Here is a 24,536-nt window from a genome sequence, read left to right on the forward strand (position 1 = left end):
ATGCTTACCTGGAGTACAAAAATTGTCAGGTTAGAGACACTGAATGACTTGTGGTCTAATAAGATTTTAGTAAGCTCAGTTCACCTCTAATGGTACAGCCTTAGCAAGCTGTAACGCATTTTAAGGAATGGCAAGTAGTTCCTCATTTCAGCCATCCACCTGGAGGACTGCTGGTAGAGGGCAGCAGTAACTGTTACATTCTGATGAATTTGGGTTACTAATTTTACAGAATTAGAATTAGCTAGCAGTGCTTTTATCTAGCAGAACAAAAAAATGCTTGGTTTCGCTTGCTGAGATGGTTTGTGAATACTGAGACTTAGAGCCCACAGAATTTTTTATTTATCACAGAACTGAGCTCCAAGAGCCATCTTCTTTTGCAGGTAGTATTTCAAAACATAAATAAGTGTAAATCAATGCAAAACCTACAGACAATCTGAAAACCAGCAAAGATATATTTGAAGTTAACTACTTACTGCAGTCAAAGTCCATATTCCACAACTGCACATAGTTGTAGAATATGATATCTTGCTAAGATACAGGGCAAATTATTTCCGTGCAGAATTTACTGGTTTGATGCTCTGAGTCTGACATTTTACTCTCTAAATGTCTGGTCTTGTGATCTGACTACAGCTACATCTTGCTGTTTTCAAAGGATGGTTAATTGGATTACAGAGCAGGGACCATTCATGTCTCAGTAGAAACAGGCAGCAAAAGTCAACACTTTTGAGTGAGTTAAGGAAAACGTATCATTTGTAAGCAAGGCACATAGCAAATGAAAAGAGGACATTGATGAGCTGCACTCACTGTAGTTATGCATTACCTAAAGCCCAGTAAGTTACAGAGATGACCTGCTAAAGTTTAGTTCTGCTCCCCTTCCTGCCATACATAACGAGGTGCAATGATGGAGCTGAGCCACCCCATGCATCAAGGTTTCAGGTGTTCAGGCAGGTTATATGGACAGCATTGCAAAACCTGTATTTGCAATAATGGTTTCAAATATATCCTGCAGTTTGGAATATTTTTGCTTTAATACAGGCAAAAAGGGTGAGAAAAGGGTGTTTACTTATTGACAGAAAGGAATTCAGGAGTTGTTGCTCCTCAATTTTTGTAAAGAAAGGCATGTCAAGTTTCATTCTTCTCTCCCTACAAGCTGAAGCCCACAACATCTCAGAAGTGTGTTTATATATCTATATCTCTATATCTGTATCTTTATCTGTATCTTTATCTATGTCTATGTCTTTATCTATATACAAGGTGTTCCCATTCCTGATTGCTAACATTGTTTTACTTTCAAGAAGTAAAGCTGAAGAATGTGAGTGTCAGAAATATACAGGGGTGTCTGGTATGGACATAATAGCATGGCCTATGATTAAGTCAATGTTTTGTCCTTTTCATGAAATAACTTGCTATTCAAGCATTTATTTCTTTCATAACTATTACCTTTATAAAGAAAAACCACTTTCTGGTTGCTTACTGCAAGAGAGTCCAATGTGAAATACAGCAAGAAATAAATCTATAAGATGGCAACTTTGGGACTTCCAAAACAAATTCAATCTTAAAAATATGATTCTCTGTACTTCAGGTTTTAAAATTTTTATATAACACAATTCTTTTCTTATGTGTTTTTACCTTATCAGTCTGATAAATTTTGACTTTATGATGAACATAATGAAAAAGATATATTTAACAAGTGTTTGTTAAGAATATTTCTTATCATTTCCTATTGGTAACACAATTTGTTTTCATCGTTTTTACCTGTTTTATGATGAACTGAATTGTGATTTCTTATTGAGACATGAAACTTGCAATAATTAAGTTTTTCTTATTAGTCCAAAATCACAGTATGCTATTTCCACTACAGTGGTAATGATCCCTTTTTTCAAATTGTCATTAATAAATTAACTACTTGTTAAATGTGGTTTTCCATTATAAACACGTTTACCTATGCAGATTATTATTCTATATCCCTGTAGTTCCTGTTTTTGTGTTAACAACCTTCACTATAATTGTGTAGGTTCTTACTTCTGCTCTTTGTCATATTTTCAAGGCCAACATTTGTAGTAAGGGCCATCCCCTGCCAAGTGCTGACAAATGACCTTTAAAGTCAACTATGGAGAGAAGCACTGAATATATTCATAGCACTTTGTAAAAATGGGGTTGAAGAGCCCACTTGTGTTGAAATATGTGGTTGCATGATTCTGGTCCTTGGTATTTCCAACCTTTCAAGAAATTTTACAGTTGGTCTTTGTCTTACAACAGTGATTAGAGTCAGTACGACAGTCTAAATCTGGAGATCCAGTATCAAGCTAGAATGCAGACCTGTATTGTTTTCAGTATCTGCTGACAGAGCAAGCAGCAATGCTGAGGTGATTCTGTGAGTGGGAGCAGGTGCATCAGCACCTGCAAGTCCACAGTGGGATGGGGAGCTGAAGCCAATGGTAACAGAAATACAGAGCAGAAGTTGTGTATGCCTTGTAAAGTACTGAGTTCATGAAAAGAGCCCTATGGAAACAGTGTTCCAAGTGCCGCAGCTGAAAAGGCCTTCTGCTATTACAGTTTCTCCTGTCACTGAGAAAAGGATTGGAGGATCAGCAGAGCAACAGATCTTTTCCCTGTAGTTTTTTACTGTATAGCAAACAGTTCTGGGTGAGGTAAAAGAGAATTTTAATTCTCTTTTCTCCATTTCCTCTGTTTCTAAACAGATAAACACAATTACTTTTTTTCAGACAAAATAAATGTACAACTAGTCCAGGAAGCCAAATTTCTTTTGAGCTGCAAAAGCTTGAGAGCTTTGTCACACGATTGCAGAACGTATTTGTACATTGTTGATAGGGGGATGTTATACATGCAGCAGTTAAGCTTATCATTGCTGCGGCTGGTGGACTGAGTCACAGCCTCATTTCTAAACCTGGACCTCCTGCTCTGTGATAAATCATGCTGAGAGTAGATCAGCTAATACTGGTCCTCTCTTCTCTGGGAGCTTCTGTTCTATCTGAAAGCTTTAACTATTGAGACCTTAGAAAAATTAGTCATGCTGTTACGTGTGTATGTCTACTCTGGATTTTTGTATAGCATTTTCTTTCTGTTAGCCCCTGACTAATTAGAAGACCTGATTGAGTTATACTGAAGACTCCTCTGGCCAAGCATTCTATCTTTGACAGTGGCCAAAAGCATGGCCTAGGGAAGAGGAATAAAATGGAGCAATGGGGCAATATAATTACTATCAAGAATATTCTCTCAGTTTCTAGCAAACAGTAGTTGAGGGACTTGTAGTTCTTAGTTGTACAGCTTTCTATTTTTGTAATATTTAGATTTTAATTTTTTGCCTCTGTATTCCTTCAATTCCTGCCTCTCTTAATACCCAGAGAAGGAATAACCTAGACAGGGAGAGTGGGTTAAGAGATCTGGCACTAACACTAGCTCTCAAGCTGTGCTTCCTTGGAAGACCAGGTTCACTCATTCTCCTTGCAGTGTTGTTTTGCTCATTCATGTTCATTTCACAGCTTTGCTGTCTCTGGTGTTCTGTCACAGGAGCATATGCAACTGTGGAGTGCCTTATTCCTTCTCCACGATTTCATCTGGTTCAGGGGATTGCCTCCGCCACTCCAAGCAACACTGAAGTCCATCACTTTGCAGCCCTCTTTAGCAGGGTGACAGTTTTCCCTGCTGTCCTTTGGCAGTTTGTGCACAGATACAGCTCATAAGCTCCTGGTAAATTAGAGCTACAAGGGAAGAACAAAATCCATGTGTAATAATAGGCCCTTTTCATTGTAGAAGTTTTAGAAACTATGACATTCCTTTTAGTAACAAGACACAAGTTCTGGTTTTGGATCATAGTAGTTCAGTTTTCAGTGCCTACTTGACTGTGTCGCCATCTCTTTCTTGAGTCCAGGCTAATGCATGTAGGTATGTGGCTGGTATTGGCCCACATCTGTTCCCATTGAAATAATGCTTTGGAAATGATTACTTGTAAGGATATTATAGCTGGTGCTATAAAATAAGAAAGTATTTTGAATGGAACTATTCTTGACTGAGATGATCCTTCCCAGGGAGACATAAACATGTGAGAAAGTAACCCTTTAATAGGTTAGCACTATAGAAAACATTAAAAAAAAGGCCAAACCCCCCACCTTAAGAATAATGCTCTGTGCGAAGGAAGGAAATATTTGCTGTGAGTTACTCTCAAGTGAGTAACAGCAAAAACTTCTAATGTCAGCAACAAGAACCAAGTTTTTCCATTTTTACTGTCTCTATGTATCTCCGTAAGCAATTCCACTTTAGGTTAATGGGAACCATTTAGCAAACTTCTCTGGATTCTGCATTAGGGCTTTTGAGTATAAAGGAAGTAAAAACATGCCCCAGTTTTTAATCTTTTGTTTCTAAGGCCAGTTTCATTTTGATTTTCTGTAGTTATTGTAGAACTCAAAATATCACTTCTATAATTTTTTTCCATATCTATTCAGCATTTGTCAGTTCCTAAGGTAAAATACTTTAAATTCAAATTCTATTCAGTGCTAAGGTATTCTTTTATTAAATTTTTCCTGTCAACAGAGATGGCAATTCATAATTGTTACACTGACTGCCTTTGTCCCCTTTTCACATTACTGGAAATCAGGAGTTAATTCTATTGAAGTTACTGCACTTATTCAGGTCTAAATGTCTAATGTTCTAAGTGAGAAAGAAAAAAGGCCACAAAATCCTTCCTGGAGCAGGATAATGAATATTCAGGAGGCACAACTGATTAATATGCTTCTAACCTAATGTGCTGTCCTGTAAGAACTTGAAAAACAATTGGTCTAAAATGACACTGTTTGACACCCACTCTGTCTCTGGACAGCTGGCAGTTTTATTCTTATAAAGGCGAGGACTCAGTGGATAAAGCCCTAGCCTTTGATCTTCAGAACCACAGTTTAAGAGACAAGGCTGCAAGTTTGGTCATTTGAGCTTAGTCCCGAGTGAACAGTCCACATCACAAAATGATTATACATAATTTGTTACTATTGGCAGTGTCTGTTCAGGAAAGGCCAAGGACTGAGCTAGCATGAAGAATGAATTAGCTCTTACCTTTTACATTTTATTTCCTCCCTCTTTACTGTTGTAATTTTATTATCCTGTCTCTAAAACATTCAGGGGATGAAATTATCATTCATTATAAGTACTAATACTTCCTGAAGATGAACTAAAATAGTCAATTCTTTTTTTATTCTAGGTGCCCCAATCAATGAACATCCCCACCTATCCATGGGTGTTTAATATCCACTCATCACTTCTCTGCCAAGTAGTCAGATGTTTCTGAGTACTTTCCAAAGCTTGTACCATAAAATATCCTATTTAAATTACAGAGGAGAGAGTGAGCTTTCTTACTTGTCAGACAGACTTGCATTTGTATGTGAAGCACTTCATGCTGCAGTGTTCTGTTTTTATAAAATAATATTTCCAAAGGGTTCACAATTTACATATGCTTCTGACCACACTTGTGACAGCTATGTTTGATCAGCAAGATTTCTTGGTGTATTCACTTCCCATTGGAAGCCAGATATATCAGTCTATTCACAGGTATTCACTCTAGGAAAATCATTCAAATCTTGTGCCTCATGGGGTATTGCACACACAATCTCAGTTCGCTTGGAAAGGATTTCGGTTCATGTTGCTCAATGTTTCTGTCAGAAAGAAGGACAAAGTAAGGTAAACTGAAAGAAGCCAGCAACTGAGCTGTTTCTGATGCTGAAAGACATTGTACCTGAATGCCAGCTCTAAATTCCAAAAATTACATTTAAGTGATTGGCACACACAATCAAAAATCTCTAGTTCTCTTAAAATCTGAGTCCGTCTCTTGCCCTTTGGGATAACTAATCTTGGGGACACTCAGAACTGTAATTCTGATACTCAACACAGTATCATGGTGATGTAAAAAAGAGGACAAGAGCTGGAAGACAAAATACATCTCCAAAATTTATCTGGTGCACATATCGCCAAAATAATTTAGTGCCAAAATTTATAACTTCCATAGATCTTCCATATTCTTTTCAATCAGACATTTTTGTTCTCTAAGAAATAGTGGTTATCTCCCTAGGGAGGACAAGTACAGTCAAAGCCAAAACTAAGATGGTGAGCATGGTGGTCTTCATGCCTGGAAAAGGGTAACTGTGGTTAGAGGATGGAAGAAATGCTATCTGCTGACACCATAACCTATATCTCGTATGCAAAATCCATGGCTGTGCACCATTTCAGATGTATTTCTTCCCAGTGTCAGTGAATAGAACTCCCCTCCCATTCACTCTTCTCTAAAGTCTCAGCCTAGCTCAGGTGGTAAGTAAAAGTGTTTCCAACAGAAATCAATAATTTCTCCTTTTGTCCCAGAAAACAAGACATTCACTTCCTATTCCTTAAAGATAGTCAGTGAATGAACTTTTAAGTTTTATCTATGACAGCATTTTAAACTCTATTTTTCCTAAAGGCTGCCTATTACAAAATCATTTCAGTTTGTTTGATAACTGGTTAACTGTTCAAAGAAATGAAAGTTTGCACAAAAAAATTCATCTCTTATTAGAAAGAGCTTAACACACAATAAAATATAAAGTTTGAGTGCTGTTTTCTGGTTGATCCTATGCAAGCTTAGTTTTTAAAGGTATGTCCATGTAGACATGGCAATATTTCTCAGAGGTTCTTCTAAATAGCTTGTTACTAGCCATGTCACACAAAGCTTGATATTATAGCATAGTGACATTTCTGTATCTACCATGAATTATAGCATTGAGCATTTCAGCTTTAGTCATTTAAAAATCCACTAGCTAGAAGGTCCCTGCACTTAAACTGTCTTTTTTAGCATCTGAATTGCATAATCCCTATTTGTGGTGATTTTTTCTAGACAACAAACTTCGTGCTCAATTCCTGTGGGCAGGATTAATGGCAGAGTTTAAAGGACAAGCTGTGTGATCTATCAAAAAGTGTGCATGCTGAGATCTTAGAAAAACATGACCACATTTTGTGTATTACTGTCAATTGTGGTGGCAAAAGAGTTGGATTGCTGCAGGGTTAGAAAACTGGTAAGACTGAGTTATATATTGAATGCTGGCTGTGGGTATTATATGGTAAAAACATTGAAGAAATAATCTATATTGCAAGGAAATCGCAATGCAGCACAACATCAGCTAAGTAGTTCACAAAGCCACATTCAGAAACAGTGGAACTCCACTGACATTCTTGCAATAGTTACTGGTATAAATTTGGTTGATGCATAGTAGTCCATCTGGTGTTTAACCAAGTTTGTGTGAGCTATGGTCTTGCTCAGGTAATTTTTTTCTCTTGTTATACTAGGAGAAGTGCATGCTAACTAAGAGATAAGTGGGTAAGAAGAGAGGTTAGGAATGGTGTGGGAGAAGTCATGAAGATAAAATACCATACATGTCTCAACAGCAAACCTTCCTGTTGATTAAGAAGTGGCACTGATGGTATCCTTGCTTTAATGAGACTTCAAGATGAGTGATGTACATACCAATTCTTTTGTTTTTCAGCTCTTTGGCAACAGAATAGCATAGTAGTGAAGTTCTTTAACTTGCACTGTTTATTGAATATTCAGTGCATTTTTTTAGTGTCTGACACATACTGTTAATTTGGGAGTTGTGTCTGTCCTGCAAGGGACATGACAAACACTGTACATCTCCCTCTATTGTTTGCTTTGCTTTCAGTTTTTCCATTTCAACAATCTTTTAGTAAAGTCTTCATTGTTGGGGTTTTTTTCTGATTATGTCACTCTTTTCTACTAATTTCTGACTACCTTTACTAATCAGATGAACATGGTTTTGTTCCCTCATTATTCTTTCTCTTATACAATACTATAACTGTTCATTAAGCCTTCCCCTCATTGTTTATTGGCCTCATTGCAGACTGCTTTGTTAAACATTCTGCCACAATCTGAGTTTTTACTCATTGCCTAATCCTATATGTTTACTACAGCAAATTGTTTAATAAATCTGTCAGAATATATGTCTGTGAGGGAATACTCACATGTAAGCACAATGCAACAGAGATAAGGCACAAGGAAAAGCAGTGAAATGTTACTTTTTTTTGGTTGCACCTATGCATTTTTGAGGAGTGAAACAATTCTCCATTTAGCAATTATTTCCTTGACAAAGGAAATCTCCATATGATTTCCATCCCTACCTGCTACAAAGAGCTTCTCCTCTCTTCTGATATGTTGTTGCAGGTAAATTCTGGTGTTACAAATTCAAAGATTCTAAGTGGTGTAATTATAAGGATTTTTCTCAATCCAGTTAGAAAAGGAGTGAATCTCAAGTAGATTTTTTGTAAAAAGCTAATCTTTTCCATTATGACGATGGCAGCAGATGGAATTTTAATTTTAAAGACATAAGTAATATCACATATGTAGGTATGTGTTTTAATGCTATGAAAACTTCTCACAAGCATACATATTTTTAGCCTCAAAATAGCTCTGTAAAGGAAGAAAATACTGGTTTTGTGTTTACAGGTAATTATTGAGACACAGAAGAATAAATTCACCTTCAGAGATTATTTTTCAGACTAAGTTCTCTAATTCCCACTTACCCAAGGTGGTTTAGAAACAGGTTTCTTTTCAGAGATTCTTATAATTTGTATATTATCCCACATTCAGCCTAGCGCTTCTTACAGAGAAAATAACAGTAACAGAATTTCCCACTCCTATTTTTAAAATAAAGCCATTCAGCAATTAAGTTGTATTTTTCTGCTTGTTTTGAAATCAGAAGCCAAATGAGAAGACAGTAAGAGAACTTTGAATGTACTGTCCCTATGTTGTGTCTTCATGATAACAGTATTGTTTCCCATGCCATCACTCAGTCATTCAAGTTATTATTCCTGAAATAGTCAAGTCATCGAGAGCCTGCGTTGGAATTAGATTTGACAGAGTAAGCCTCAGTCAGAGAGACAATCAATGAAAGGTGGATGCATTTTTGGGATGCCTCTGCATCTGCTGGGTTGCTGTGTTTTGGATATTGTGCCACAATGATTCATGCAGTAAACTATGATTATATTTCTCTTTTATCTTGGCGCCTAAATGCCCAAGCAGTTGGTACCTGTTTGGAGACTCAATTACAGTGTTGTTTCCTGCTTAGTGCCTTGCAGGTTTAGAGGTTGGTTTTATGGTCTGTGGCCAGGATACCAGACTTGAATATTTCCTTAACACCTCATTGTATAGTCCATAAAATTGCTGCCTGGTTTACTTATACAAGTGCATTTAAACTGTGATTGCATTATTATTTTGATATCAAGCAAACATTTCACAGATGAAAAGGACTGAACCAAGCTTTACAGTCTGAAGGCAGAATAACAATAATTAATGCTTCTATTACTCTGTTTAAACAGAATATATATTAAGCAGAAGACAGGTAATTAATCCTGCTTGAAAGAAAATATGCTACTCATCACTCATTTATGAATTCTTCAGTCTCTCCATAAAAGCAGTATCTCAAAGAAAGGTAAAATACCTTATGTGCAATAACAGGCTAGGTCCTCCAGTTCCTATTTAGATGAAATTCCTGAGAGTATATTTTTTAGGGATTAGAGGATCAGGCCTGAAGAGCAGCATTAGCTCAGTGGGGACTGAACCTACATTTATAAAGCTGGGTGACATTTTTCCTATTGTCAGGCATGGTAAAGAAGTTTTATCTCAAACCAGAATGTTAAACCATACTATGGTATTTTTCCAACATCTGCATAAACTTGACAATGTATTTCTTAATTGTTAATACAGAAATCTGTTCACATTAGTTAAAAAATTGCAGATCGTTGCTAGTAGAATGCATTGTATTGTAGCTTAAATATTTTGATGTTTTGCATTTGAGTTCATGGACATAGTTTTATTATGCTTGGTGCTAGAACAGTATTTACAGATTTTTTATAGATGTTCTTTCTACAATAAATCTCATATTAAATATTGTCCTTTTATTCTCACTAAATATGAAATATTCTGACAGTCTGTAAAAAGCTAGTTATTTAGAAGTTTACAATTCCTTTTCTTTTACAGGCATGTTTGAAACATTATATAAACACTTATTTCCTTGTGAATCATTAATGTTTTAGGGTATTTCTTTTCTCTCCTAGAAAAACTATATCTGGGGATTAACAGGATTGTTCACTGGAATTCACGTGGAAGCATAACTGCAGTAGCTGAGAAATGATCATGTTTCCTTTTAGTTCTCAGCAAGAGTAATTGAATGTTGAATATCTTACTAAACGCTGGACTGTGACAGTGTGTTAACACTCCGACTATCTCCTAACAGCAGGGCAATTATTTGCTGAGTGGGATTTTTATAAATCCCCTGGCAGTAGTATGTCCTGATAATTATGATGAAGTGCACTGGTCAGTGTTGATTCAGCAATCCCATCTCTAGCAAATATTTCATTCACAGCTCTCCTTCATGCTTTTACTTTTATGGCTTTTAAAGATCTCTTACCTCTCATCTCAGCTTGCTTAGGTTTTCTTACAAATTACAATGGAGCAAGAAAGAATTTTCAAGTTAAGTCCCTATTTTGTTGAAGTATTTTCTTGCTCATTTAACTCCTCATTAAAAGACCAAAGTGAGAAAGTAGCACTTTATTTAGGTTCTTATTGTGATAACCACTTGCACAAGCTTCCTCCCTCAAAACTGTTTTTTTCAAGATGAAATTACTGTTAAATGAAACATTTATATTCATGATATATGTTGATTATTTCAGAGTGGATATGAAAAATTAATTAAAATACAGCATACCTTTATTTTTGCTTAGTTAAATTACAGTAAAAATATGTAAATATATTAGAATACACTTTCTATTGACTTAAGGCTTACAATTTATCTCCAGCTCAACTTTGTCAGTTTTTAATTTTACATATGTGTAATTATTTGTGGCACAGTAGCTATGCTGTATCTTAGAACATATTTGGTTCGCAATTTTTTACATAAACTTAAAAAGCTCAGCCAAGATGTAGGAAAGAAGACTAAGAAATAATTAATTTATAAATAAAAATTGCAGAATCTAAACTTCTCAGGATTTATGATACCACTTGGGGTCACCTATCTTTTCCGAGGAACTGTCTGGCTTAATCAACACAGCCTTGTCTTTCCCTTTCTACCTGCACTTTTTTCTTTCTTCTTTCCTTCTTTCTATTTCTTTTGCTGCTGCCTTACTTCATAGTTTAGGTTTCAAGGCAACTCCTTAGTAATTTTTTTCTTTTATTCTGAAAAAAATTAATTAAGACAGGAAAGAAGTTAACTCTTTCTCTCTGTATTGAAATGATAAACAGGAAAAGACAAAAATGGATATTCTTTAGCATTGAGTAAATACAGCATTAGTGGAAGCTGTGGAAGCAATTCAGACTATAAAAACCCCAAATCTTTTCTTTGCTAACGTTCATTAAATTAATGTTTGTTTCCCTATGATTTTTTCTTTCTTTATATGTGACCATTAATTATAAAGATAAGAAAATGATTGGGAGGAAACTAGATGATAGAGTGTTAGAAATGCAAAATGATTCAAAATATTAATGTAATGCTAAGGATGACTGGGTAACAAATGGTACATTTGCCAGTATGCTTGACCTGACACAATTAATATTCCAAGTCATGCTTGGGTTTCCATGATGGAAAGTCTGAGGCAGAGAATTCTAGGGGAAAATATATCTATTGTATAACTCATTTCTCTCTCTCTCTTTTTTTTTCCAATTTTTTTTTTTTTTTTTTTTCCTGACGAGTCAGAACCATAGTCTTAAAAAAAATGTATCTCTGCTTTCACACCTCATTTGCCATATTCACTACTGGGCCACCGTTCACCAGAAGGGCCTGATGTAAGGAGGTCAGTAAGAAGCTATTAGCAGAGTCCCCTCCTGAGATTTCCTTGGTCTTATTAAGGTGGAAGTTAGCATGACAGTACTGCAAATAACCCAGTTGTAAGTTTTTTAACAGTTAGCACAGATTTCCCCATAGTGTTTGTCACTTTAGAAAATTGTTCCTGGAAATGAAGTCCTGAAAGCTGGCTTTGACAGAGTCCCTTCTTAGTGTTGAAGAGCACAGGTACAAAAAATGTGTCATTCTCCCTGCAGAGCAGAGGTACTTTTTATAATCGACGATGATATTTTGTAGTGTTACATATTTTCTTATGGAGTAAAAGTGGGGAAAATATTGAAATCATAATATGGAGTAATATCCAAGACAGATACTTTTCTACCATTGAAAAAGCAGTATTAAGTACAATGGTTTTGTAGTTGAGAGAATATTGTATTAAAGTAGGGAAAAAATGTAGTAATGCTTTTAATACATTGTACTTGTCTCAAGAAGATATGCAAATATATTAAGTACCAAAGGCTTTGATCCCCCAAATTCTTAGATTTCTGTAGATTGCCAGCTCCCTGCAGAGGAGAGAGTGAATAGGGCATTCATCATCACACTGCACAGTGCAAGAAATTCCAAAAACAAGACCAAAATTTGTAGAGCTATTTTAAAAAAAGAAGGGAAGCAATTTTTCCAGAGATTGATCTGAACTGGAAAGTAGAATCAAACTCATCCCCTTGTCTCTCCTACCAAACTTTACCAATTTTAAATCTAGGCCTAACCTTACCACAAACCTTGGGGAATTTAGAGTAAATTAGTATTAATTTTATCTGTCTAGATACTAACTCTGTTGATTGCTCTGCCATGTGTCTTGTTGAATACTTGAACATATATAATTAAAATGTAAAGTAATTAGCAAGGATTGCTTGAAAAATCATTATTTAAATATAATCAGTTTTGACCCAGATCTTACAAGGAGTTTCATCATTTTTTAGAAGCAAAAACTTCTAAAGTGTCCAGCTGGCCTCCCTAAACTCCAAATCCATTTTCATAGTTGGTATAGTATCTGTATGCATTTAACCTGACAGTATGTAAAAAAAGAGCAACAAAAGATGACTCTTTGTTAAGACACCTTTTCAGCAATAATAAATCAAAAGACACTGAATCAATGGATTTGCACATCTATTATAGCTAATTTTGGTTTCATTAAAAGTGCTAAAAGCCAATTCTTTAAGTGCACCTGGAGATATTCCATAGCATTTCACAGTGTTTGAACCTTTTATGAACTATAGTTTTTTTGTTACTGCCAAACATTTAATCAAAGAAGCACAAAGTAGAATATGTACAGTATTTTAATAGAGATTGCAAAATGCAGTTTCAGAAAGCCATTTTACTCATGGAGACGCTTACACTATCTCTCAGTGTGACTAAAAGAAGTGCCCAGGTAGCACATCAATTTAAAGTTATTCTTGCATTTAATTCTTCAGAGAAAAAGCATTTAAATTATCTCAGATATTATATTTTTCCACTTTGGAGAAAGAAAACCCAAACCCCAAACCTGTGCTATGTAGATTGAAATAATCTAATATTTTTTTTTATTAAAAAAAATGAAAATATTTCCTTCTCAATTTGCTCTTCAGCATTTTTTTTTAAAAATTTTTTTAAGAAAAGGCTTAAAAAGGGATGTAAATTTTGGGCAGATACAGCCCTGATCAGAATTTGCTACTGATCAACAAATCCATGTCTGCCAACTTTAGAAAGTTGTTATTATGCCTTGGTGTTTTCTTCTGGCTCACCCTGATTCTCAGTGATGCGCATGGAGATGCTTTTCTTCTGGAAAACATTTACATTTTCAGTGCCATTATTACTTTCTATAAAATATGTGTTTCACAGACCTACCATGAGAGCAGTATCTCTCACCCAGTTGGGAACTTCTGCACGCTTGTGGCATGGCTAGAACACAATCTCCACAGCTGAGTACGGATGGGGCAGGAAGGGGTGGAAAAATGAAGCAACAATCCAATGAGCAGTTCAGTGAAATATGTAACAAAGGTAGTTACAGGCTATTACTTGGATATTTACTGTCATCAACATAGTGAAAGCAAAAAATTAATTGGTCAGAATGTAGGCAGATCCAAAGGCTGTGATAGGACTAATGAGTGAAGAGATATAAGGACAGTGGCATAGAGATTTTGCGTATCTCCAGCAAGGGATCTAATTTGCATGAATCTAATGTATTCCATTTGTATTCCATTTGTATTGATTGTGGCATTTTATATTTGAGAGAACTTGTGTAACAAGTATATGGTGTGAATGCATTCAATAATTGTGGGAGAGTGCAATAAATTCCAAGACAAGATGTGGAACTTGTCTTTATGCAGCACTTACAGGTCACCAAGTGTTCACAAGCAAAACTCTACTGGGTTGATAAGGAAATTGCAATATAACAATGCATAAAGTACTACAAAAATAATAACAGCACGAGGAGAATCTGTAACTTTATGAGATGTTTATGTGAGTAAGAGCCAGGCTTGCAGAACCAAAGATTAAGTTGCAGCTGGACTTTGCAGATCATAGAGATGGACCTGGAATTCCACATTCACTCCAGTGATTCTGCTTGCCTGCTGTTTGAAGCATGGATCCCTGCCATTCTAATTTGGCATCCTGAAGAGCTGGAGGAACAACCAGTGGCTGTTTGGCATACGTTTCTACCATTTACCTCTATTCGTGTCTTCTTTCCCACTGTACATTTAGTCCATTAGTGAAATTATTTGTAGGGTTTGCACTAAGAGGGGAACATATAACAGAGGAACAAAATAAATTGTCATTAGATCCATATCACTTAGAGAGTTGAAGAATGTAGTCCATAAAATTTTGAACACCCCAACAGTGTTTTGAATAAGCTGCCATCTCTGAATACTTTTGTCCATTAGACAGTATGTTTTATATGTGCCTTATTTAATTGTTTTGACACAAGGAACTGGAACTTCCCAGTAGGATATGTTAATGAAAAATGCATTAGAGCTAATTGGGGAGTGTTCAATCCTCTCAGCCCCAAGAGTTTAATACTTTATGGGCAGGCTGATGCCCTACATAGTTTTCTCACGGGTCCTCAGTAGTGTTCCAAAGGAGCAATACAAGATTTTAAACATTTACTCTTTTCCTTAACTTCCCTGCATCTTGAAACTGATTTATTTTCCTACTATTTTTATTCAAGATTTATTAGTAATTAGAATTATAATAAAAGCAAAGGACAATATATTTTAACTGAGCAAGTCTACTTTAAAAGTTTTAGTATACCGTTGTGGAAAATATAATTATCTTTAAAGAAACTCAGTAGCTTTAAATTAATTTTTGTGTATTTTAATCATACATTATATGTTTTATAGGAAATTTAGTGGCTTTGTGCAATATGGAATAGGAATTCTCATATTTAACAGTTCATAATTAATTCAGTAAACTCACATATGTCTATTTGGGAATTGTTTATATACAACTGATAAAATCCCTACATATATAGGTATGATTGGGGAACAGTCTGTCACATAATTGTGACTGTCCAGATACTCACAGATTGTTAATGATGTAGATTACTGGAACAGAATTTGAAATGTGTGTTTTATATTAGTAATTGTTATATTGTATTACACTAGTGATACAATTAGTAATGTAAAAAAAAAGAAATATCAAATTCAGTGACAAATGAACCTTTCAATTTTTGTCACAATTTAGAAATCATTGTGCAAAATTTTTGTTTTTCACATGTTTTATGCCATTAAGACCAAACACATTGTAATAGTTATTCAGGAACTTATTGTGGCTATTCTGTTGGGAAAAAAGCAATTACTGGGTTTTGGTATTCCATAAATTCTCTTTGTTTCTCCTTAACTAATGACCGTTTTACTTTTAAAAGTGCTGCAGGTGCTACTGTCTGACTTTGTTCCTAGTGTATGTAGAAATTTAAATGAGTTGAAGTCAAAGATAATCCCATCTTCTGCTCAGATTCCAGGCATCTACAATTCACCATTCAGAAAATCCCCAGATCCAATGGAACTGCTGCTACGGAAGTCAAAGCCACTGACCCACAGAAAACAGCAAGCGAAGAGTCCCTTTGCCTATGGGCTCAATGACTGGCCAACTTGTAAAAAGCCTCCAGCTTTCGTCACAGAACTGCCTCTGCTACCTACTGACAGACAGAAACCTCAGGTAACAATTTCCAGTGACTCTGAGGCAGCTTTTGCTCACATCTTTTATCATAGTCACAGAATATCTCAAGTTGGATCACCAGGTCTGAAAATCCATTTTGTGGATTCTTTTTTAAATATAAAACTAGTGCTTGCATTTAAGATATAAAGTCTTAAACACAGATTTGACTTAAGGAAAAAGAAATCTATGTGTTATGTAAAAACAGGGAAATATGGTTCTTTATATATTGTTTTTGTCCTTTTGGGATAAAAGCGTAATTTATGATGTTTCCAAGGTATGACCTAATATAACAGAGTATCAATATTATGATTCATTATAGCTAGAAATACTAATTTACAATCTTAAATCAATTTAAAAAGGAGAAATGAAAGGTGGTAGGACAAATCAAGTAGTTGTGATAACTTTCTCCTCTGTTTGCAATTGTTTTCCATATGAAGACTGAGGCATCCTCTCAGTTCAGAATAGTTCCTTCCCTCCCGTGTCCAATAGGTGTGTGCCAGCTGTAATTGCAGCTATTTCTACATGTTGTGCTCCATCATAGCGAAGTTGCCCAGCTTCCATTCTCAACCATGATGGTCTCAATTTTAATTTCAGTTGATGTCACCATATGTTGCAGGTAGATTTTTTTCTTTTTTGTAATGTAATGGACATCTGTGAGGCAATGCACCAGTGAATGGTTCACAAGATGGCAAAACAGCTTTTGCCATGTTATTATCAAAACTTGCTGGGAATGTGACCAATATATACAGCAGAAAACCTTTTAAGACCTTTGTGTTCCACACTTGATGACAGTGACATTTAGCTTTTGCCAGTCTGTGCCTGATAACCTTTACTTTTGGGATAGGAATATTCTGTCTTTCCCTCTATTCTGAAGAATTTTTTAGTTTGCCCAATCTACTGAATCTTCTATTTAGCTCACACATACACTTTCCATCTGGTTTCACTTCAAGTGACAGAACCTCTTCAGAACCTCTGACACTTTTCCTTTTTGTACTTCATTCTATATTTAAATTTCCTTCCCTGTGTCTTGCTTAGAAAGGCAATGCTTCTAAATGAGTCCTTCTTAGTAACTTTGAGTGAAGCTATCACCTATCTGCAGACATGTAGCAACTTGAGCAATAAGCAATGTATGTATATCTTTAATGGTGTTTTACTCGAATCAGTATCACTCAACAACTCTCTGAAAGGAGGTTGTAGTCACATGGGGGTTGGTCTCTTTTCTCGGGCAACCAGTGACAGGACAGGAGGACATAACATCAAACTATTCCAGGGATGTTCAGGTTGGACATCAGGAAGGATTTTTTCACTGAAAGGGTGGTCAGGTATTGGAACAGGCTGCCCAGGGAGCTGGTGGAGTCACCATCCCTGGAAATGTTCAAGAAATGATCACACATAGTACTTAGTGCTATGGTTTAGTTGACAAGGTTGTGTCTGGTCAAAGATTGGACTCAGTGATCTTGGAGGTCTTTTCCAACCTTTTTGATTCTATGATTTTAAGAAGGTGCAGGCCTGTGAGAACACCTCTGGAGAAATAGAGGTGAGCCCACTGCTTCTAACAGTAAGAATCAACTTCAGGGCATTTCCCCACATTTGTCCTTCCCTCCTTGTGTTCTCCCTACCTTGACTGCTTGAGCTTCCTCATAGAACGACCTCATTGACTCACATTAGAATTGCGACAAAGAGTGAGCCAACAAGCAGTTTGGGTGATCAGGGAGTTTGCAGTTGACATAAACACGACATTATAGCTTTACCTTCTGGGACCAAGGGGGCTATGACAGTCCTTGAGCAGGATATGACTGGTTGCATTGTCTCTCAGGAGATAAGAAAGATTTTGCCTTGTGGACATGGTGCAGGAATCAGGCTTTTAAATAAATAAGGAACTCACAGTTCTTCCATTGTTAAGGTGCTCTTGCAAAACTGGTTTACTGTATACAAAGTATCTTACAAGCTTCTGCTTGGATTTGGAATATTTTATAGACCTTTCTAAGTTCAGACTCATGCACAGCAGTCATGCACAGATAGCCTTTTAGAACAAAACAGAAGAGTTCTGTTTATTTTCTGCACCTCAAAGAGGGAATTTACTATATAATACTTTAATCCTTTCAGCACCCTGGGATGTACACTGTGGGGTAAATTTTCAAAGCACAGCGCGTGGATTTAGCTGCCCGACTCTTATTGATGTTAATGGGAGTCACACGGCTAAATCCCTGCACAACACTTTGACAATTTAGGGTTGTATGTCTAAGAAAAAGGACACTGGTTTGAGCTGATGAAACAGCTGGAAAGGAAAACCCATCAGAACACACCATCCTGAAAGTTGTCTGGTGTGACAATAAGAAATTTAATTACTAGATATACTTGTGTCCTAGTTCTTTGTGGTAACACTTTTTGGCACCAAGCTTCTTTTTCTAATATCTGTCTGGCTCACTGTGAGCCACTTGTTACTTTCTTTCAGGTATCTAAAATTTTTATTGCCCATAGGTTTGGATATTTTATATGAGGATGTCAATTACATATGTTTAAAAGAAAAAAAATTGACTATCTTTCAGTTTTCTCTTAGGGAAGTGGATATTTAGCATTTAATAGGTAAGCTCGGTGTGTGTAAGATAGTGTGTTTAAAAGAAAGGTTTTAATGATGCTTATACATAGTTAGATCTATCATTTTTATTACTGAGTTAACTAGAATTACAGTTTGATAGAAACACGGATAATGCTAAAATTAGTCATCTATTCTTTAAAAGGTATTAATAACAGAATGCACACTACCATTTAGATTTTTTGCATGCTATTATCTGTTGTGGAATAGGGACAGTGAGGAATGCATAATTTCATTCAGATTGTATTTTTTATCATGAGTTTCTGATGTTATGGTAAAGTACCAAGAATGCTGATCTGCTAGCCTTTATTTGGCAAACCAGTGGGTATCAAGAAGATTTATGCTACTCAGTACAAATTCCAAACATAGAGCGTAGAGCTGTGTGAGTTTCCTTCAGTGTAAAAATTGTTGGTTGATTCCTTCTCTTCCCTTCCTAGCTTGACCTCCCCAGGAAGATTTCCATTTTGAAGCAGGATGCCCGAAATGCTTGCAAGCATTGTCAATTTGAAAAATTTTTAAGCACCATTCTACCACAGTTTCCACAAGTCTTGATCTTGTAAAATGGAAATAGACACGTGGGTGTTTTAGAGGTCTTCGTTTAAGATACGTTCCTGAGGTCCATATTACTAAGTAAATTTCTTCAAATACATGACTCAGAGGAATGGAAAAATCTCCAGGGAATGCTCAGAATTTTCTTAGTAGTCTGATATATATACCCTGCTTTCATTAATGATGACACAGCCGTGTTTTGATGGACCTTTGCTTAGTTACATCCTTTCCCCCTCTCCTTCTATTAGTAGTTGTAATTTTATTTGAACTATAGACTCATATAGGATTTTTTATGTATCTAACTCCTAGTTAGGTCTCAAAAATTAAAGATGGGGAAAACCCCTTGCTTGGATATCTGATTTGGCTCTTATCCTGGAGGAATATGAGTCAATGTTTTCCAATGAAGAAAAAATACGATATTCTGAAAGACTACTTTTAAAAGCAAACATATCTTGGTATTATTTGGTAGTGTACTTTTCTTTCTTCCTTCCTCCATATATCCACTTAATGCAAACATCTTGTAACAGCATATTCATTTTTTTATTATAAATTTTAAATGTTTTGATGACTTGATCATCAGGTTATGTATTACTAGAACATTGTTGACTAGTTTTAATGACCTGTTCTAATATTGATTATTTTCTCATGGGTGGTAACACTTTTCATTCTGTTTTTAAAGACTTCTGTTTTCTTTTTAATTGAACATAGTTTTTTACTCAGACTTAGAAAACAGAAGAAAGAAAATACCTACAAGAAGTGTAAATATGCATATTTGCTTACTGGGACCTTTAAAAAGATCTCCAAACCTTGGTGCTGTGCCTTTAAAAAGTAAAGTTCCAATAAAAATCCATTAACTACTTTCAAATATAGCAATCCTCCTGTCCAGCTGTGAAAAGTACTAGATGATACTTATTTGCCATTTGTGTTATTTACGGTCCATGACTTTTATGGTAACTGGTTCCTATTATTGGTTTCTATTAATGTAAAACATAAGTGAACATAAATGAGGCGTGAATCATTTCTTTTTATTAGCCCCACAGTCTTCACTCAGTGCTTGCAGTAACTCCAGCTGTGACTTGTTAGTGATAACCTATTTAAAGAAGGATGTCTTTAAGAAGAAAGGCTGTGATTAGGATTCTTTGTCTGTTTAGAGTTCCAAAAGGTTTCACTAGTTCATTGCAAGATCAACACTGATGAAAATAAAAATTAATTAGTAATACTTCTAAGTCCAGGGTTGCCATTAAACTGTCCTGAGTGGCACATGGCACTAATTATATTCCAGGTAAGTTCTTAAGAGTTAATACTAAAAGTGAGACATATAGGATATGTCACTTCAGCAGCACAGGAGAGGACTTCCTGCTGCTATTTATCCACGTTGTTAAATGGTAGATACTGATACAATTGGTTATTAAACAATATACTCTGGAGAAAAAAAAAGACACATGTATTTTTTAACAATAACAAAGTTCATGTGAAATTAGACTTTCTGAAAATGGACTGTATGCCTATACTGCTGAAGTCATGAGTCTGAATTCTGTTAGAAGAATTGTATCTTAAGTCATGCATTAAGTTCCCTTCTAGGTAGCTTTATAGTTACATTGAAAAGAGCATGTTCTTTAAGGTTTATTCTACGCAAAGTAAAATACTTAAATTTTCTACTTAAGAAGAATTTAGATATAGTTCATGCTGGTTTTTTATTTCACCACTATTGTTTTGTAAGGAAAAATTAAGTTTTCCTAATCAGTTCTAACAATATATTTTTTAAAATACTAAGTATTTACTGGTAGTTAAGTAAATTGGAGTGCACATTTCTCACTCTCTTTGAAACTTTAGAGTTTGTTATCAACCTTTATGTTATTTGTAAGTCTCTACCAAAACGAGCTGCTTTATTTATTTTGGAAGAAGAGTCTTGCTACACTTCCCAAACATTCTGTGTCTGTTTCCACAGTGATGTGCCATGAATAAAAGAGGGAAAGAAAAGAACTGTAACCCCCAAATAAAACATTAACATTATCCTACACCTTTCAGGGGCCTTTCCGCAATCCTGCTGAAGTGGCGCGGCAGCGCTACAAGCCTTTGGAGCCAACCCTGCGGGTAGCAGAATCAAGCAATTCACCACCAGCCAAGGCCAGAGGGGAATGGAGAAATCCCATACATGACAATGAGTAAGTTTTTTGGTTTTTCTTATATTGTTATTAGTGTTTTCTTCATTCCATCGCTTTCAGAAACCTTTCGTGCCTGACAAAATGAAATGTCAAACCTGACAGCTTGCTAGAAAACATTTTATGTATATACTTCTAAATTCTGTGTCCTTAGATTATAAACTGCTGGGGGCAGAGACCCTATCTTTTAATTGTGTGACATGTGCCATCCATATCTATGAATCTGTAGAAGAACATGTAATAATAATAATATGTGATGCAACAGATGGCTTTAATGGGAAATAAGAAAACAAATGCAAATTCTGTCTTGCCACATGCACCTTGCCAAAGAAAAAATACTGTTTGAGTTTTCATGTTCTGGGAGCTTACTGGTTATGGGAGGAAAAAATGGTGTTGCATGCCAATGAGACTTGTTTTCTCTCCCAGAAGTGTACCACGGCTCACTTGGAAGCGGAGGGAGCATATGTTGCACGTTAGAACATGATACAAAAACTGGAATCATCTTTGAAGAAGTTTGATTTCCTAAGCCATAGCATCTGTAATAGTGTCAGACAGGCCAGTTCTTTTCCATAAAATCTCAAATACAGGCATAATCTATCGCAAAGGATTAAGGCATCTGAGCCAATAGATCTAAGGGTATTGCCAAAATATTTCCTTCTTTTTGTTTTTTTTTTTTAACACAATGGACTGTTAAACTCTGTTTTATCCTATCATAACAAAAGCCTGCTAAGTCACCTTATCTGTCTTTGTAGTTAACTAGAAAAAGAATTATGTTTTGTCACCTTTTTCCTTGAATTCACTGCTCTTAGCAATCCTTTGACTCTTCAATACCAGAATTTGAGAGAGAAGGAAAACACTTTTCCTCATGAGCAGCCTGTGATCCACTGTTTCACTGGCACATGATGTTTTGCTATCTTTGATCTGTTTCATGCTTTTTTATCAGTGCCATATTGCTATGTGTCAGCTTCAGGACTGGGACAAGAGTGCCAGAATCAATTGTGTTTACATGGTTTAGCTTCTATGTTTTTATTGTTGGACCATTTCCCCTTATTTAATATTAATAGTGTCTTTGAATGAAAATTCTATTCAAAACCAATTTTGAAATTAAAAAAAAATATTTTAGACTACTTCTTCACTTTTGGACCATGTTTTTGGTGGTCTTTTTTTTTTTAAATTTAGTTAGATATAGCACTTTTTATTCCTTCATACCAAAATCATTACTGAGTTCACTTACAAGTACAAATATACTTCCCTTTTCTATTCCTCTCTGTATCCTTTCATGTACTGGTGTGAGGAGGAAGCAGCTTAACTTTCACATCTCACCTTAAATTCGTGCTTTTTTTCTTTTCATTTTTTTAATCTAACTTCTGCTGGTGAAATTTAAAAGAACCCCTATCAGTAGGTAGTAGTTAATATTCTGTCTCTCATTTAAAGTGTTTTCTTCACTGAATTAGTTTTGGTTGATGCATTACAACTAAGGATAAATGATGTCCTTCGTTTATAGGCATGACTACATTGCCTAGTCTTTATTTGATGAAGTTTACCCCAGACATCACTGTGTCAACAGTTTCAGAAGGTCAGACCTTGTAATAAATATTTCACTGACTCTTCAGTGAGGGAATTGTGAAAATTTGGTCTTGTACAGTTTAAATTTGGAGCCTCCACCTTTGGTAGATATTATTTGATATGGAGTCTTTATTTAACTTACGGGTAAGGAAACATTTAGTGCCATCCTTAATGCACAGAAGCAATGTCCTAACAATCAATGATTCTCAGCTTCATGCACACTAAATGCAGAGTGTATTATACATTTTCAGGCTGTGATCATTCCATTTGTGCTTCTTATTCAACCAAGCATGCGAGGGTCACATCTGTAACCTTGAAAAGGTGATGACAGAGCTGCAGGTCATTGCCAGGACTAACGCTCACTAGTAATGCTGCAGCTGCTGTGTGGGATGTTGGTCTCCAGGGAGGAGCCAGCAAAGGGTTACTCAGATTCTACAGTAGTTTTTTTCTCAGCAGTGTCTATTATGAATTGACAAATTTCTGTCTCTTGCTATGTAATTGTGTACTTTGGGACTTTATTTCTTCCTGGTAGTGCTTCCTATGCTGATTATTCTTCTGTTTTAGAAAGTAAGGAGAGAATGAGCAGCAGAAGTATGCGGCATTTGATGAGAAAGCTTGTGTTTGCATGAAATGACAGACTGAATCCTTGATATGTATATTTCCAGAGTGAGTATTGTGTGGTGTCTTTTGAGACTGAAAGATTGTTGGCGTGGACCTGAAATTTTCAACAACATTCAGAATTCCCACACACTTCTAATTATCAGGATTCTTTAAAGTGGTTGTTTACAGGATGATAGGATGAGTGTTGCAAGCTCTGAGAAAGTTCTTACTTTTGATAAAATGCAGAAAAAATTTGGAAAAGCTGTGAGAGAGTTTGAGGCAGGCAGAAACAGTACAAATGAAACCAAAACAGAATACTATGCTTACTTAAAGCAACTGATGGAATTTCCTATTCTGTAACGAAAGAGCAACTGGGTAATCCAGCCTAATAAGAATGATTCCTTTTTCTCATGTAATTGAAGCTGTTACTACCTTATTGTGCTATTTTTCATACAAATGAAGTGATTTCCCCCTCCACTTGGATAGGAATGACAATTGCATTCCTTTGGGATGGCCACTTAATATAGTGTCTAGTCTGAGACACCAACTGCTGGATCCAGCAGATTTAGACGAAGCATAGAAAGTTCTTTCCTCAGTTGCGTGCAGCTGCCTGCTGGCCTAATTTTCCAGAGAACAAAAATGTCAATTATTTTCATTAACTTTGATGAAATCTGTCTCTCATAATATGCCTCATACTTCAAAGTATACTATTAAACATCTTTATGAAGTCAGCAAACATCAGAACGAGATGCAGTGTGGTGATAGCAATAGTGTAAGGCTTTGGTTTCTATTGTAGTCTTCTGGTGTGACATCAGAAACATCATCTCAGCTTCTGGCTATGTCTGTGCTCAGTGCTGTGCTGGAGATGCACAGCCTGGTCCTGGTCACACTGGTTCACTCTTTTTTGCACCCCCTGCCTCTCCCATGCTGTGTGATTACTGCAGCACCCAGATCCTCATGGGCTTATTCTCAACAAGATTGTGCTTTTCTTTATGAGCAGCTGTGGTGCTGCTGTGCTACCCTGTGCTGGGCATGACAGGTACACTTGCAGAG

The 24,536-nt window shown here is 35.9% G+C and overlaps 1 protein-coding gene across 1 annotated transcript in view; it reads left to right on the forward strand.

Annotated features, from left to right (window-relative positions):
- Positions 1 to 24,536, forward strand: part of SPATA17 (spermatogenesis associated 17) — an 88,161-nt gene that overhangs the window by 35,852 nt on the left and 27,773 nt on the right. Inside the window, exons 7-8 of the mRNA XM_032103010.1 lie at positions 15,807 to 16,010; positions 21,184 to 21,320. Of these exons, the coding sequence (XP_031958901.1) occupies positions 15,807 to 16,010; positions 21,184 to 21,320 (341 nt within the window). The remainder of the gene's footprint in view (positions 1 to 15,806; positions 16,011 to 21,183; positions 21,321 to 24,536) is intronic.

The sequence above is a fragment of the Corvus moneduloides genome, chromosome 3 (assembly GCF_009650955.1).
Source record: "Corvus moneduloides isolate bCorMon1 chromosome 3, bCorMon1.pri, whole genome shotgun sequence".
Lineage (NCBI taxonomy): Eukaryota > Metazoa > Chordata > Aves > Passeriformes > Corvidae > Corvus > Corvus moneduloides.